Source organism: Hirundo rustica, chromosome 3, assembly GCF_015227805.2.
Source record: "Hirundo rustica isolate bHirRus1 chromosome 3, bHirRus1.pri.v3, whole genome shotgun sequence".
In the NCBI taxonomy this organism is placed as follows: Eukaryota; Metazoa; Chordata; class Aves; order Passeriformes; family Hirundinidae; genus Hirundo; species Hirundo rustica.
Genome location: NC_053452.1, coordinates 23,707,058 through 23,724,695, shown reverse-complemented (window position 1 = coordinate 23,724,695; position 17,638 = coordinate 23,707,058). Strand labels below are relative to the sequence as shown.

Sequence of the window (17,638 nt, the reverse complement as noted above, 5' to 3'; positions counted from 1 at the left end):
TTGTACATGCTCTGGTTTAAAATAAGCCTTACATAATCATCCAAGATATCTGACTGCCAAAAAAACCTACATCACCAAGGATTTAGGAAAATTAATTTTGAAATACATCTTGCTACCTTTTTTTTTTTTTGGGGGGGGGGGGTGGTGTTATACTGTGTTGCAACCTGCTCATAAGCAAATTTATTTTAAAGCCAGGGAGCTCTGACAGATCCTGAAACTGGAAAAGAAACTGACAACTGCACAAAACACAAAGGATGCTGCTTTCAGGTGTAAGCCAACCTTTGGCCAAGAATAAACCCTGTTATTCTTTAAATGGAGCACATTAACAGGAGCTCAAACCAAAGACTGATGCATTAGTTATCACATGATGTGAATCTCAGGTCTGGCATTTGTAGCTGGGAAATCAGGGAGCTGCATATACCTGTGCTCAAGAACTCCTCTCGCCAGGCTTGGCTTGGCCAACTCAGCCACACCTTTCTGAAAGCCAAACTCTTCCAACTTCCTACCTACCATGAAAAGACACTCTTATCTTTTCATTTCTAGTACTTGCTGAAAGACTGAGCAGCCTGACTTGTCAGAGACTCCAGCAGCAGAAGCTGCTGCAGAGGCTGTACTTAAGCTGATCTTGCCAAGCACTGGTTTTTCTTCTGTGGCATCAGTCTGCTTGCCACTTCCAGCACAGAGAGAAGATAGGGATTGCTCAAACTGCTTGAAAATGTTAACTGATTCTTTTTAAATAGCACATAAACCTTCTGAACACGCCCACAGGCACCTGCCCTACACAACAGCAACCAAACCAAGCAGCAATGATGCACATTAGTGTGAATGGTACACACTTGCCTACTGATGCTAAGACAAAACTGGACAATCACATGGAACAGCAGCTTTCTGGCCTAGACAAAAATAATCAAAAATAAAATTTAAACAGCTTCCTAACTTGTTTGTTGTTTGGGGTTTTTCTCCCAAATCATCAGCAGAGGCAAATCTTCACAACTATTTTCTTCACTGTGGATTCAGTGATATTAAGTTTCTCCCTATTTACTTAAGAAGCAACTCATCATCAGTCTGCAAGGCACTCAAGCTGTCATCCTCTGAAGTTCTTTTCACAGACTGTTTACAATCACAAACTGATGGGGGTTCAGACCTTCTCTTCAATCCCCTCTTTGCCCTCCCTGGGGTTGCTGTTTCCTGGGGTCAACTCATGCTAAACAGCAGATGAGATGAGGTACAGAACCCCTCAAACCCACCAGCAGACTGTCAGTGTCTGCCACTGAGAAAAAGAACAAATCATACACAGATTTCAGCAGGAAAGCTTGACTCCAGCTGAACTCTGGATGGTACCACACTGCCAGACTGGACTCAGAGAGGGAAAGAATGCACCAGCCAGGTGTGGACCTGAGGGCTGCAGCTTGCACTTGGAAAAGAAAGTATTTGTTAGCGTTCACGAGTATTGAGGTGTGGTTTCCTGAACACTTGCACCACCCTGAATGCAGCCAAAGAGGCTCATGGCTCTCCCTGCACAGCAATCTGTTCTTGTAACTTGTCCCTTGTTCTCTACTTGTCCTTGTGTGACCAACTGGATCACTGACCCCAGAATTAACTTTTTTCTCCAAAGATTAACTCTCAGACTGAACATCTTACTTATCATTCCAAGATCTTAACACAACAAACCACCTGGAACAAAACAAGAAGCCTTTTTCCAGGGGGAAGAAAAAAACAATCATCAAAAGCTTTCTCACATGTTATTCAAGTCATATTCTCATGACAGCAAATCAAAAAGTTTGATTTTTTAAAAAAATCAATTATGAAGTTCAATGTATAACCCTGCAGAAGTGAAAATTGAATTTCTCTGAGAAACAGCATCAGAACTGAATGTACTCTGCTGCATTTCAAAACAGTAAGGTAAGATTTCAGCATGGCTCTAACTAAGCTTATAGCAACCTCTTACCAGACAAAAAATTGCTGCACGGTAAAATAAAACAGAATAAAAAAAACCCAAAAAACAAAAAACACACTAGAACAAGTTTGATCAAAAATAAGCTCCGGAATGTGCATCCCTGAAGAACAATAGCTCCAAACTCCTTTGAATTGTCAGCTTTTGGCCTTCAGAACATTTTGATAGTTCTAAAACTCACAAAAGCAAATCTTATAAATTGAAGAAACAGTGTATTTGCAACCAAGTTGAAGACCAAGCACTGTGCTAAAAAAACCTCAAAAAACTGTAAAATACCCCTGCAAACATACACCTGGGTCACTACAGGGTTAGGATGACGCTGGCTATTCATTAAGTATTTTTATACTGCCCATATTTCTTTTCTGCACTAAAACCTTCTTCTGGAATGTGGGTGCTGGCAGCAGTGCTGGCCCATCTGGAGGCTTTCATCAGACACCAGAAGTACCTTAGACTCTCTTCTCAGGGACAGACACCACTTAGCTACATTCTCTGCATTATTTAGCTTCAACAGTGGTCTTGCTACCAAATGATTGTACTACCTTTCTTCTGTTTTTCCATACTTCTATGAATTTAGGAATGCAATTACATAATTTTGTTAAATTAAACAAGTTTTGAAAGGCAGCAAAAGCAATAAGCATTTCAGTAACTTAATTTAGTATTTACCAACAGTAAGTTAAAATTCACTCTGATGAAGACTGATACTTGGGTTTTTAAATATGAAAGAAAACTGTTAAGAGGAAAAAATTAAGACAATACAGGCTGCTTGTCCTGGAAAAGCCACGGATAAAGAATTGATCAGTTTAAGTACAAGAATTATCAAACAGTATTAATGGTCTAGCTCAGGAACATTTGGTCTTTCTGTCACTTTACAAAGGAAGAATCAGCTACTAAACTGGGAAGTACACTACTAGTATAAAAATAAATTGAAAAGGGGATTGGATATTAAGAATAGTAGTACCATAATTAAGACTAATGAATTTTTGGGGAGGTTACTGAACCCTGCACTTCTCAACATAAACCCACCTCTACCAAAGGGATACCATAAATCAGATTAGAGACCTTGTAGCAGAACAGATGATGTAGCACTGAGCTACAATTAGCCCAGTTCTTGAACCAGGACTTGAAGGCCACAGCTTCAGCGACATGTGACATTCAGAAGCCAGCTGGGCTGAGGAGCTGGGGCGTGACACAATCAAACAACTGTATCTGACTTGGTTTGTGTCAAACTGTGATAACAGTACATTAAGGACAAACCATCTTTCATTATAGTTGCCTTTGTCATATTTTCTTCTTTCACCCAGTTTTACACATCACTCCAGCTGAGAAAGTAGAATGGTATCAAATTTACAACGGCATAAAAGTTACAAGGATCATTTGAAATGAATTAAGTACTAATAAAATGACGGCAGTCAAGAACAGAACTGTGTATCATGACTCAACATTAAAATATCTACACAGGAAACTCAACGGGAAGGAGACAATTTTTGATGAGGAGAACTCTTCATCTATAAACCAATTTAACTAAAATCACGTGAGAGAGGAAGGTGAATTCCCATGACTATCAATAAAGCTTGGTGGAAAGAGAAAGACAGTGAGAATAACAAATACTGGAGTAGAAAGCTTATTACGGTAAGCTGAATAATTTGCCAACCCAGGACTCCAGGAACATTGTTAAGACAGTATAGAGCACAGAAAGTGCTGCAGATGAAAAATGTGTCCAGCAAACCGTGAAGTTCAAGTGTGATGCCTCTGGTAAAGAAACCACTTTTCAAGCAAAGGAGCAGAGTTATAATGAACAAAAGGTTGATGGGCAGTCTCTGCAAGCCACTGGCAAAACCTTTATGCACAACGCCTGGTTCTAGCACCCACTGCTCAACAATGGTCACCTGAACAGGAGGGAAGCTTGATTTCACTGACATGGGTTTGTCATGTGATTAAAAAAAGGGAAAAGACAGAAGAGATTAAAAGTAAAGATATTCACTAACTTTGTTAGACTTCTAATGTTGTAATATAACTATAGCAATTTATAAAATTATACTTCATTCAACTGAACATTTTCTGACATGGCAAGAGACCAATAAAAGCATTCAGAAAGCAACAGATTAGAGGAAGAATCTTTTATACAAGATACAAATCAAGAACTAATATTTCATATATCTCTGAAAGTGAAGTTTTACAGTGCTAGAAACATTTTTGTGAGCTTAAAAGAAGAGAGGACATAAAATACGTCAGTGTCAAATACTACTTTTTCCTAGCATATAAAATTTACTTTCACTTTTCTTTTTCATCCTTTTTAGTAAATTTTCAAGTCCATTACTATGAAAGAGTGACAGCTAAACCCACGCACTTCATTCCTATTTTTGCTCAATTATCTTTCCTTGAGTAGGACAGACAATATGGCTCCATTCTATTTCTGAAAGAATTCCTTTATTTTAGTACCCAGTTAGGTCAACTACTATCAAATGCTCATTTCTCTAGAGTCTGAATGATACCACTCAAAGAAGAGGGAAAAAAAAAAAAAAAAAAAAAGGCAAGCCAGGTTTGATGTTCAGCTAAGTTGATAGCAACCTAAGAAGAGGAAAATATAAAACTGGAATTTGAGAAGCACTTCTGGTCTCCCCCCAGAACCAGACAACTTATAATTAATTTGGGGACTTCTTATTCTCCACACCTTTTTGACATAGCAAGAAATAGAGCAGGAACAGGCCAAACTTCTCAAAAAACCCCCAAACTTTTAAACAAGGACTAGGGTATTCAGTTTCTCTTTCAAACCTAAAATGTTTTACGACAACAAGGGCTTTCTTTGGTCCTTCTTTTCTGAATGTAGCCTAACAGGAAACACTCTGATGCTTTCTACAGCTTGATTTCCAGCTCATTTTAAATCCTACCTTCACTTCTGCAAGAACATCATCTCAATTTATTTTCTACATTGACAAGAATAACTTCAAAACTAAGAATCTGGAAGCAATTTCTGTAGAAGGGTTCTTGCTAACTCTGAGATTTGAACTTCAGACAGAAAATAATCCAAAGTCCTCTGCACATGTGGCTTCATTAGTAAGGATCTTTGTTTCCAATTGCGAAATGATTATCAAAATTTGGCTGTGGAAACACCAGCACCACCCATCAATAAGAAACTACGACAACCCCCCAATCTATTGTTTCTATAATAAGTAACAAAAATCCACAAGGAAGTTAAGAAAGATCTAACCCTGCTCTTGAACATGCCAAGAAGTTATTTCAAAAACTGAGAGACTAAAGCACCATGTCCTGTAACTACAGGCATTATTCATATCCCAGCTATACCCCTGCCTATAGCGCAGGCATCCCAAAACAATAATGCTGCAGGAATATTCTTATTCTCTCGTAACTCTTCTGACATGACAGCCAAAACAATCCTCCAAATCTAGTGATCAGTGACAGCTAACTCCAGCAAAATGGGGACATACAACACAAAGATCTGTACAGAACAGAAGAACTTGAACTCAGTGGAAAACAGTTGAAGAAGAGGATGCAAAAAAACTTTTAGAGCCGGGAATAAAAATATGAACACAGCTAGCATATTCCAGAAATACTTCTACTACAGTTCCATGCTGTCACAAACAAGTGCAAACCATCAGTCTTGCCAAAAGGAGATGATCACCATCTTGTTCACTCTGGGTGCCTATTCCAGTATCTGCTTCACCCATAATGTGAGCCAAGCCAAGCACTCATGCAGCCATAGCACAGAGAAAATCAAATTAAAACTAAGGTGGTTTTTATTTCAACATCAAAAATAAAGTTAGCAGAACTGAAACTAATCATGAAAACATTTATATAAAATACATTATAAATGATATTTGAAGAGACTGATTCTACACAACATTTTTCTTAAGGCAAATCTTTGAAATTCAATTTGCTTTATACCCGTATAGTGAAGTGATCTTTACCTTTTCTCACAGCATCTCCACCTGATGGAGTTCCATTTTCTTGTGGCGCTACAAGCGTTTCCAGAATTACTTGTGTTGCCCCAAGTCTTGGCAGGGTGACATGTTTAAGAAAAGGCAAATTGTTTTTCTTGGCAAATGCCTGGCTTGTTTCTCTTCTTTTCCTAAGAAAGCCACCCTCTGGAAATAAAACAATCCATTTCCTATTGCGGCTCCTGTAATATTTTTCTAGATGGTCTCTGAGTAACACAAGCTGCTGGTCACGGTGTGCTTTCCCCTGTAAGGATAAAACACTATCTAAATAAAATGATTGTTTAAAAGAGGTAACATCAGACATAATAATTGTATTTCTCTGGTTTCTCTATTTTCAGAGATAAAAATAAGCCCCTGAGACAATAAAAAGCAATGTTCTCCTCGAATACCTACTGGAGGCCTACAGACCACACCTCAGTTGGGTCACCACAGCAGAACCACAGACCTCACTCAGATCTGCACTGCTCCACTGACTCACTCATTTCTCCTCTCTGGTGCATTAGGACAACTTCTTCACATAAGAACAGTAAGATACATCGTTAATTACTGCAGAAATATCTTCGGGAACAATCTTTCCTCTTCCCATCTCTGCATACACCAAGCTACCCAAATTTTCACAGGACTCTCTTTACATTAATTAGCATTTTTGAGTGCCCCGAAGTGACTTTGTCAAATCACTCAAAAGACACAGGAGGGCAAAATAAAAGCTCTCCTCAGCAGAGGTGATTTTAATCTTCTGAAATGTCAACAAAAATGCCACAAACATTGCACTGTTTGGTGGTTAGTTGGGTGGTTTTGGTCATAGGAAGGAAGAGGGAAAGAGTGGGGTTGAATGAAAAACAGTATTTCAGTAAAGGTGAGTTTTGTGAAAGTGCTTCTCCTACGTTTAAGTCTCACCATTGTAATTACTTCCAACTTACCACAGGAGAGGGAAGGGAAAGGCTCTGCCTGCTCATATTCACGCAATTATAAAGCAGTATAAAAGCCCTCAGTTGAGCCAATCCTTTCTTATCAGACCACAGGACTCCATGACAGCACAGAAGTTAAGAAAAGAGCAGTGAACAATAACCATTCAAATATTACTAGAGCCTTTCTGGAACTGGGCAAAGGACCATTACTCACTCACATGAAGTATACTGCCACACCCAAAGGCTAACAGCCTAGAAGCGTTTTATTTTCAATTGGCGTATCTTTAGATTCACAATGATGTCATTGTATCTGCCACGTTGTCTATGTCAGCCACTTTACAAAAATGAGGAAAAGCCTTAGTTTTTGCAGCTCAAGAATGCTTTGGTTTTGTGACTGGAATTGCAACCCCACAGCCAGAAATCATAACTTTCAAGGTGAAAGCCCTGTGTACCTCAAAATGTGCATATTGTAAATTCTACCTATGGGAACAGATTTAAATTTTCCAAAGCATCCAAACCTGCTCCTCCCATCCATCCTCTAGCAATACACAGCTGTGTGCCACCAGACACCTTTGTTTTATCTAATTTTGCTTGAAATTTTCTAACTGTGCCTCTAGTGTTGGTGAGAAATGTCACTTCAGCTGTGTACTGCTGTGATTAGGCATTTCTTTATTTAATTCTGAGTAAATTAAGTTCTTCTCTGCAATGTGAAAATTCATTAATTCCCTCTCTCCACACATTTTACGCCCAGACAAAGGAAAATGGAGGGGAAGGAAACATGTATGATGGATACTGCAGTTCACATAACTGGAAACAGGCTCATGCTTTTCATCAGCCTCCTGAGTTTCTACTTTGAGAGCACAGTTTGATCAACAGCCACCAAACAACTAAAAACCCTACCCAAACAGTATGAAACATCTGAGGGTTTCACTCACTAATACTTGAGATGCTTAGCTCAACAGACATTCCTTCCTAATGTTCAAATAACAATTAACCCTCAAGAATCAATTAAGTACTATTTACACAGGTCCATCGCCACCTTAAACTGATCCCTACTGTGTCACCATCAAAAGGGACAGTCCTGCCTTTCCTCATTTGAAACTCTGCAGCCAGAACAGTGACCTCACCAGACAGGCTCTCTGCACGGCATCAAGGTCACTACAGAAAGATGAGAGGTGTGCTCAGAAACAGAGATAAAAAGGACTGCCCATGTATTTTGCTTGTACACCTCTCTCATAATAGGCTCCCTTCACAACTGGATTCCATAATCAGTTTTGTCTATGCAAATAATAAAAATAGCTTGGAAAATAAAGTAGCTTCAGAACAAAGACCTCCCCAAATATACACTTTACAGCAGAACTATTTCATCGTGCAAACCAATCAGGAGGTGACAAGTAAGTCCCATAACATATAAGGATAAATCAAAGCACTATGTTTCCATTTACCTGTCTTATAAAGAAGTCTCCATGGATTAGAGACACAATGCCAAAATTTGTATACTTAAAAATATGATCCATCAGCCACATCATCTGACGAACAACCTGAAAAGTAAAAATAAAATGTAAGAATGAGTGAATTATCAAGTGCAGAGAGTTATCAATTATATATATACACTGGCCAAATTTTTGCCACATTTACAACAGCAATAAAACCTGTAAATAAATAGAATAAGGTCCTTTATGCCCAAAATATAAAGCAGCACAGGTGCAATGCTTCTCCCTCGAGAGCAGGATTAAATAGCTGCCTTTTTATTATGTAATATACAGTTCTACAACATTAGCCATGCAGAGCAGCGACACATATCCCTAGGAACTTAACCAAATCCTGCTGCTTGTCCCAGTCAACACAGTGAGAAGGCAAAAACAGAGGTTGAGCTGATCCATTCACTTGACCATCACTTTTTACAGGACAGTGAAGGCAGACCTGTTCAGTCCTTTGATATTTAAAATAGGAGAATTACTCCCAACAAAGTAAACAATGAAAGGGAAAAGCTTCTCTTCTCACAAGGTCTTTTTCCTCTATCCCTCCTACAGTTCATTTCTGAGTGGGGGGGGAAGCGGTTCTCCAAAACTGGAAAATCCAGTGTCTCTGACATGCTCCCAATCACAGGCTAGGCTGCCCTTTCCCTGAGTTATGAAGCCACGTCACAACTGATGCAAGTTCAGTGAACCTGAAGTCATGTAAGACAGCACTCTTCCATTTACCACTATCAAAAAAGAATATGAAGGACTGTGACATTTCTCTGGTGATGATCATTCAAGCACCTTCTGCTTTGCATCTCATGTACTTTGAGGCAAACACAAGAGGAAGCAGCCTAAGAAATAAATATAACATGTTAGTATCCCTTCCTGTCTGCCAGTGGTATTCCTTATTAGATGCTATGCATCCAAAGGACCAAAGGCAAGCTACGTATTTGTGAGTGACAAACAAAAAATTAGCTCCTAGATAGAATTCCTTACTTGAGACTAATATTGTGAAATCATTTATCCTACAGCTACCTCCAGGCCTATGTTAAATAAAAGCGAGGATCTTAAAGCCAAATTCTTTTTTGCAGACATTAACATTCTTTCCATTTCAGTAAATTAAAAAGCCTTATGGAAAAAAACAAGAAAGAAAAGGTGTGCCCTAAGGACAAGAGCTCAAAAAATAATCACTCAGAGGTGTTACTGCCCTTCAAGGCACTACAATGAGCTCGTGCCCACACATCACCCAAAGGTGACAGACTCGTGCAGGGAACCATTTCCTTTGATAAAAAATTTCCACACCACCAAAATTTCACTAATGATGATTTAGCCTGCAGGAGTACTCAGGCCTGCCGGTGTTCATCTACTGCTTTGGCATTTTGGCAACTATTGTTCTATTGTACAAAGAAGCTGTAAAACCAACAATCTAATTTATTTTAATCTATTTTACTGGAGGAGATAAGCAAGCTTAATATTTTGCTTTGCTGGAATGAAAATGTGTCTTTTGAGGAGTTAACACTGGTCCCCATATGTTCTTTGGCAATCCTGGATGAGGAACTCTTGCCCAGTACCTCTGCTGCTTCTCCCCTGCCCTACCACTTGGTACTGCCTTTTCCTTTAGATAATGGTAGATTTATCCTGCAAGCTGATCACTGCTCTTCAGAGTCTGAAGTCCATCTCACCTTGTTTTAGGTGACACAGGGCTTCTAACTAGCATCCCTGAGCTTCCTCAGTCTTTCTGAGGAGTAATGAGATTTTGTCAAAGATAAATGTGACATGCAAATTCCAACTAAGACACGCACAGTCTGCTGTGTGTAGGCTACGAAGAGACAAACTTCAGAGCCCAGCAATCATAAATCTGCCTGTAAGCCCAGGTGATGGTAAGAAGTACAAAGATAAAGTATTTTTATGTATGAATTAATATATATACATACTAACATACCAAATCAAAAAAGCAGTGCAAAGAACAGGACACAGTTATCTTGTCTGCAATCAAAAGGCAAACAAGAATAATGGATATTCATTTTATTCTGTTATCAAGGGCAGAATAGAGGACACTCCAAAATTTTGTCAGTAATTCTTCCATGTAGTGACTCCTCTATTTAGTATCCTCAGGAATAAAACAACACTTATGAAATGAGCCTCCTACCACTTGCATTTCAAGGAGGTTTAAACAAAGACATTCAGAAGTGTTTTGAACAAAAATTCATAGCTGTTGATGGCTTCAAAGAACTTTTGGATGCCACTTCAGGTCCTTTTTCCTTCATGCTTCCTGGTTAAGTACGTCCAGAAGCTAGAAAAAGCTTTTACCAACTAAAATTTTAAAAAATCTAGGTGCCTCCTATACACAGGCCCACTTGCACTTCAGTCTCCACAGATTTCATAACAAAGCAACCTGGACAGACTGACTTTCATCTTTCAAGCACCTCTAACTTAACAATGAAACCTGAGAAAGCACGACTTGAAATCTGCATGCAGACCACTGCCAGCTGCACTTTTGTCTCCACTGCCCTTCCTGGCACTGCTTTCTATTCCAAATCAGAGTAAACCCCACATTTATCAGTCCTAACCCAGTCAGGAAGCAGTAATAGCAGTATTTTAACCTACTTCTTTGTGTTAAACACGTAACCTTCAATATTTATGAGACCACAACTTACTGAATTTTTTAACTCTTACTTTCACAAAGAAATTGGAACAATTTCTCAAACTTTAATAAAAGTATAATTAGGTCACTTCTGGTTCACCTGAAGCTTTGCTGTTTGGCTTATATTATGGTACAAAATATTAATCAAACAACATAAACCAAGTCAGTCCACTAAAATTCTAATTTTTAGCTAAAGTTCCAGTTCTCTAGTAAGAGATTACTTTTTTCTTATTCATGTAAGTGAATCTAAAAAACCAGAAATATCTCGGCACATGTATTTATCTTTCTGCTTTGTGAGATTAAATTTACTTACAACAGACAGGCTACACTCTCACTGGCATGCAAGTGTTAATAAAATGCTAGAACAAAATACCACCGTGGTTCCTGACATCACCCTTGGGAAACACTGTCAAGGTGCAAGACTGTCTCATCAGTTTGCCTAACTACATAGAAAAGTCCAGATCCTTAAACTGCACTCTTCTGATGTCTTAAATGAACATTTTTTTTAAAACAGCACTAAACTCTAAGCATTTGCAGATTACATCTGTTTTTGGTCTGTACTGGCTGACAAAAGCAAGCAAAACAAGTCCTGGACTGGCAAAGCTTCACCTTCCTAAAGAAAAAAAAAAAAAAATTCTTGAAAATTACAATCTTGCTGACTAATGAGTATCAAGCTTGTGAAGGACTCTGTGTTAAGTTTAAACTGGATTTAAGGAAAACTGACTAATTAAAGCATTTGCATCTTGCATAATGATTATTTCTGGACAGGCAGGTTTATTTCTTTTCCTCCAGTACTTTCACAGTCACACTAAGTAAAGGCAATTCTCTTTAGAAATAGAGAGCGTGCTATTTAAAAGCACCTGATCCAGCAAGTTCTAGCAAAGATAAACTATCCCTTTTTCTTGTTATTTTCAGACACTTGTACTACTTATTCTGTATTTTAAGCATGTATTGAAGCTCATATTGTTTTATTTCTTTATTAGCTAAAAACATCAAAGCCATACTAAGCTCTGGACATGTACATTCCAAAAGCAATGACTGCAACTACTTAAGGGAAAAAAAAATACCTTAGGGATTTTCTGCTTTTCTGATAACATGCAAACCTAATAACTTCCATGGTGAAGATGATTTGTGATCCCAATGCCTTCCTCCATTTTTAGCATCTCCTACATTCACTGACATTTACTCTGTCTTGACAAATATTTAAGCTATGGGGTCAAATGGGATAAACATGACTTAGATTTATGCCCAGAAAATAGTGGTCAAGATCATATGCCATATGCATCCATCCACAGGACTACACCCTCACAGTTATATCTTTACCACTAGATTGTCCTAGGTACAATTTTGGTGAGGGGAATTAAAGAGTTTATTCTGTCACTCTACTCATTTGGCTACAGCTCAGAATGCTATATATACCCAACTCCCTCAATTCCAAAAGAAATGAAAGCAATCAGAAGTACTTTTAAAACAGCCTGCTCTAGGCTAGAGTAGAAAGAAAGAAAAGTCTCTGCTCCATCTTGAGTAGCATTTTCATACTTTGTGAGGTTGGGCTGTTTAAAGGGGTTATGTTTTTATCAGCTTTTTTAAACCTCATAAGCAAGATCTTGAAAATTTTCTAAAAAATGGTAAATCACCAATAAAGGTAAGTGTACCCATAACTATATTAATCTACACTAAGAAAAACAGTGCCAGTTACAAATTGTGCAGATGCAACCAAAAGCAGTTGTTTCCTTGTTTCTTCAGGTTATGATGAAGGAAGCAGCACTAAGGCACTTGAAGAAAGAAGACAACACTAAGACATACAGCTGATGGATTTGTTCAGCTTGACAGGTATGCCTCCCACCCTTTGTAGCCTACTCATGCACACATGATCTTCTTCCTGATTTGTAGATAAATTTGATCCCCTCTTTAGATCCTATACTCTGGTTTCCACTCCTCAGATATGAATTTTCTGAGCAGAAATGCATGAAATAATTAATATTAGTTACACTGCTCACCAAGAAGTGATTAAGGGCTTGTGAAACAAGAGCTCAAGCAATCCTGACCTTAACTAGGTAGTTTAACTTTGGCATGCCCTCACTCCTACCAAAATCCCATATACAGCTTGCTCTACCTTCGAGAAAAATTTCATGTTGGAATAAAGTCATAATCAAGAAGATCTGTATAGGTATAGACCTGTGTTGGTCTGAGCAAATTTGGCTTGAGTTGCATGAGGCGAGAGGAGAAAGTCAAGTACACGATAAGCTGCGAGGAGACCTTCCCTCTGCGTTAGCCTTGACTGGATGCACAGTGACTCAGCTCACATCTGACCTTCTCCAAAGCAACGCCCAGAGTCTGTGCCTGCTCCAAGCTACTGCCTGTCACACTGGACCAAATCCAAACAAAAAGCTCCCTACCGAGATGATGTGGTGGGTTAACATCCCAAAGTGAGCGTCAGGGCCGCACAGGGATGAGAGCAGTCCCGAGGGAACACACAGCAGCCACCCCCTGCCCCGGATGCAGCCTACCGTGCCTTTATCCTGAAGGCACATCATCAGAGTGCAGACGTCACCCGTCGCTTGGTGGTTCACCAGCACCATGGCTTCATCTTCTGACACTGCTTTTACATCATCACCCCATTCCACTACTATTAAAAATAAAACAAATAAAAAAGGTAAATTTAACAATGAGCACATGGAAGTATTTTTAACAAAAGAAAGCAAAACAACCCCACACCCAGACTAAAATCATAAAGAAACCTACATGCTACTTGTCAATTTAAACTGGCACATAGCATAAGGCAGGAACATTAGCAAGACCATTTTTCCAAGCGAGGGGTATCCAGCTTAGTTTGAAACTGTGTGTGCAGAATAAGAACAAAACAGAAATACCACAACATGTGCACAGAGATTGATCTTTTTGTGTCATTACACCATTCTATATTTAGGGTCTGAAAATTACATAAGCTTTTTGACCCAGCTTTCATATTTATCTATCTTACCTCATTAGATTAAAAAGAAAATTATACTGTCAACAGTGGGCTTTGCTGGCTGGGCTTGTTTGGTTTTTTTATACTTAGTGAGTTTTTTTGTTTCTATACTCAGTATTATTCTACTCCAGTAAAAGCAAAACAAAAAAAATCTGTATCTGGATCACTAGGTTTAAAATGCTACATTAAACAAACTCATTCATTCAACTCTAAATCTTAGCTATAGGCAAGGAAGTGGGTTCAGAAAACGCTGCTCAGATGACAGAATCTATTAGTCAATATTTTGTAGACCAGAGACCAGATGCTCCAGTGGCAAGAATGATGTCAGAAAGAAGATACAGTTGTTTACCATCCAACACTTGCACTAATTATCAAAACCATGCTGAGATAAGGAAGAGGGGTTAAAATTGATAGCTCCATCATCATGAAGTAACTAAGTGGAGAAAGAGAAGACTGCCTCCTGAAGAACACAGGATGGGAAACTCAGAAATGTGTGCTGTAAACTAAAGACCAGAACATGTCTAATGCTGCTCTTGGGGCAAAGAGACAAGTGAGTAGAGTCTGTCTATCTTCAGTGAGCGGGACAGACACTGCAGTGAGGGCTAAAGGGAACAGATGGACAGGCAGAGGAGCTCCATGAAGTTCCAAAAGAAAAATACGATGCATTGCCTGTGCATGTAGGATGTAACTTCTTCTGTGTTTGTTCCGTACCTTAAGTGGTTCCTACTGGCTGTCCTTTTCAGTTCTGACAACAAAGGAACTATTTCATCCGCACTGCTTCAGGCAGTGAAAAACTCTCAGCACAGGCCCATTACTTTACTGTCTTTTAATAGATGGTTTAACTGATGCAAAGGTAATAGGCTGCACACTGACAACAAGAAGCAATAAGCCAGACGTAGCTTCCCTGTCCTTGAAGAAATCAATTAGCATCACACTTTTAAAAATTGCCATTTTGTTCCTTTCTAACAGTTCTAAAATTAGTACTGAATTGAGACATGAATACAGAGTAAAAAAATAAAATGCTGTCTTCAGTCACCAGTAGATAAAATCAGACTAGAGATACCATGGTGAAGAGGACGACTCACTCCATAATGTTCAATCTCCTTTCCTTTCCCTGGGAAAGCTAAGCATGGATCTTTCCTTATTTTTCTCACCATGAACTTGGAAGATCCCCTTTATCCCTCCTCCTCACTACGTGCAAATTCCCTGCCGTGTCCTCTCTAACTCCATGAAAGTAGGAAAACGCTTGGCCGGGGCAGTCATCGTTGACGGCGCACCTTCATTATCGTGTATTTCACATGTCTCACTATGGCAGTACCCCACAGAGCAAGAAACTAAGATGAAGTGAGAACTGTTTTAAAGGGAAATGAATCAACCACATAGCAACTTTGAAATCATTACTTCCGTTTTTCTGTTAAGCAGCCAGCATACAATGGTCTTACTGAACTGTGGCTTTCTAAAAGTAATATAAACTAAGTACTAAACGTATCAAGTATCTACAAAATCACTTTTTTCACAAGTAGCTAATTGTTTCCAAATAAAACTGTTTTATTTGTAGATCACTCAGAGAAAATAAATGCTTTCCTTTACTATAGATATTTCTCTGGAACACAGCAATTTAATACTAATAATTTAAACTGTAGAACAGTTTAAAATGAAGATCTTCAAAAAAAATTCAGATATCTAACTTAACAATGGATTAAAATTAAGGTCATGACAAAAGTACAAGCCATGAGAAGCAGCATACAATGGAAACAACTAAAGAGGAGAACTTAGGAAGCTTAATTTGCTATAAAAAAAGTACACTTTTAACATACTAGGTGAAGAATATTGCCTGACTTTGAAACGTTCAGACAGACTTCAGTTGAGAAGTACGAAAAAGGTGGGCTCTGTGATCCCACTCGAAACGCAAGGTGAAGAAAAATGAAGTTTGATTTAATTCTTAAACTGATTTACTCCATTCATTTTCCATCAACCAGCCAAGGCTAAGAGCTCAGCTTCTGTGACTCAGCTGACAGGCAGTGGATTATTAAATCCCAGTGTATCAGCTGGCCTGCCTCTAGCTTCTTCCCTCTCTGTCATTCCTCCTCAGGCAATCACGCTGTCTCTTGTGCTTAATAACACTTTACAGCAAATTGATTGACCTGATTATCAGGGAGAAGAGAATCACTCTGTGCAAGTCCTTCACAGAGCATTTCTGGATTGAAAAGAGAACAGCAAACCACAGAGGTGTGCAGAAAAACCACTGCCATTACTACAGTTTTTTAAAGAAGGAAAAAACAAACCCTCAAGTCTCTAAAATTTTAAGTTCATGGTGTCCCTTTAAATTCAGTGGGGGGAATAAATGCTTACCTTCAATCTTCTCCCCACACAAAGGAGAACCTTTTGCTTTAAGAAATACTTGCACTATTACATTCCTTCACTGCAGTTGGAAACATTGAAATCAAAACCTCAGCTGCATGGCAGCAGAAACAACACTGCTTAGCTCCACTCTTAGAAAACAAAAAACACCTCAAAGACAAATATTTGTCACTTGGGGGCCTGAGATCCAGCAAACTTTCTTCCACAGCTTCTTTCTATTGCCAGAGCACCTTTTTCAAAGACAGCAGCTTCTGCATCTAAAGCCTGACAACAGTTAGATTTCTGAAAGTGCAGTTTAACATAGTAAAAGAACATAAAGGGAGGAAAGAGCAGAAACCATTTTTATGTGGCAAGACAGAAGTGACTTAGCCGTAAGAGACCTCATGTGTGACTTCAGGTTGTGAGGAAAAGGCTTTACCAGAGAAGGAGGAAAACAAGTTTAATTGCAATTAGTAACATGAGCCCCAAGACAGAAATATTTATCCTTCTCTCATAAAAAGAAGCCCAAGATGTAAGACGTCAAGAAAATATTTCATCTGATGAGCTGCAGACTTAGTCCTTTACGAGCTAATCCTTATAGAGCTTAAAGAAGAGAACAAAAGTAATAAAAAATTTTTCATATTTTACTGAACTATTACTAGCCATTGAGAGTTCTCAGAACACTTGGCTACTTTATACTCATGTCTTTAATGTAACTGTCTGCATGCAAGTGATGCTATGAATAAATATTCAAGCACTTCAATTACAGTATGTCACTAGGCCTGCACAAAGGACTACTAACCTAACTGAAAATTCAGATTTATTTTATCGTTTTGAATACACCTGGAAGAATGGCAGTCTACTGATCTGTGCAACTGCCCAGAAATTAATACAAACAATTTCACTTTACAGACTGTATTTTAAAACTTAAAAAAATGCTCTGAAATCTTCAATATCTCTTATTTGTTTTAGTCAGTAGTTTCACGACAGTGTGTGCCCTAAGAATAGGCATAGATCTCCTTGGCCTCATAACAACATAAGTCCTAATTTATTATTTCAAAAGGCACTGAGAGTTTTAAAAGACTGACATTTTATGGCAAGATCAGGGAAGTGACCTTAAGCATTCTGATCACAACTACTGAAACACAAATCACCTAAAAGTTACAGTGAACGTGTAAATGATTTGGATATCCACTTTATTTGCTATTTAGACTTGAGTCCACACAATAGTCACAACTTTCTCTAGAAATGGGGAGAAGTTAAGAACTTCCACTCCAAAACTTTCCACAGAATCACAGAATGGGTAAGGTTGGATGGCACCACAGTGGCTCATACAGTCCAATCTCCCTGCTCCTGCAGGGTCATCCCAGAGCACATGGCACAGGATTGTGTCCAGATGGTT

General features: G+C 38.7%; 1 protein-coding gene across 2 annotated transcripts in view; it reads right to left on the bottom strand.

The window, feature by feature from the left end:
• Positions 1 to 17,638, bottom strand: part of LPGAT1 (lysophosphatidylglycerol acyltransferase 1) — a 59,731-nt gene that overhangs the window by 19,241 nt on the left and 22,852 nt on the right. For both annotated transcript variants that reach the window (XM_040058322.2, XM_040058323.2), the window contains exons 3-5: positions 13,436 to 13,554; positions 8,264 to 8,359; positions 5,881 to 6,154 (exon numbers count right to left, since the gene is read on the bottom strand). In XM_040058322.2, coding sequence (XP_039914256.1) covers positions 5,881 to 6,154; positions 8,264 to 8,359; positions 13,436 to 13,554 — 489 coding nt within the window. The remainder of the gene's footprint in view (positions 1 to 5,880; positions 6,155 to 8,263; positions 8,360 to 13,435; positions 13,555 to 17,638) is intronic.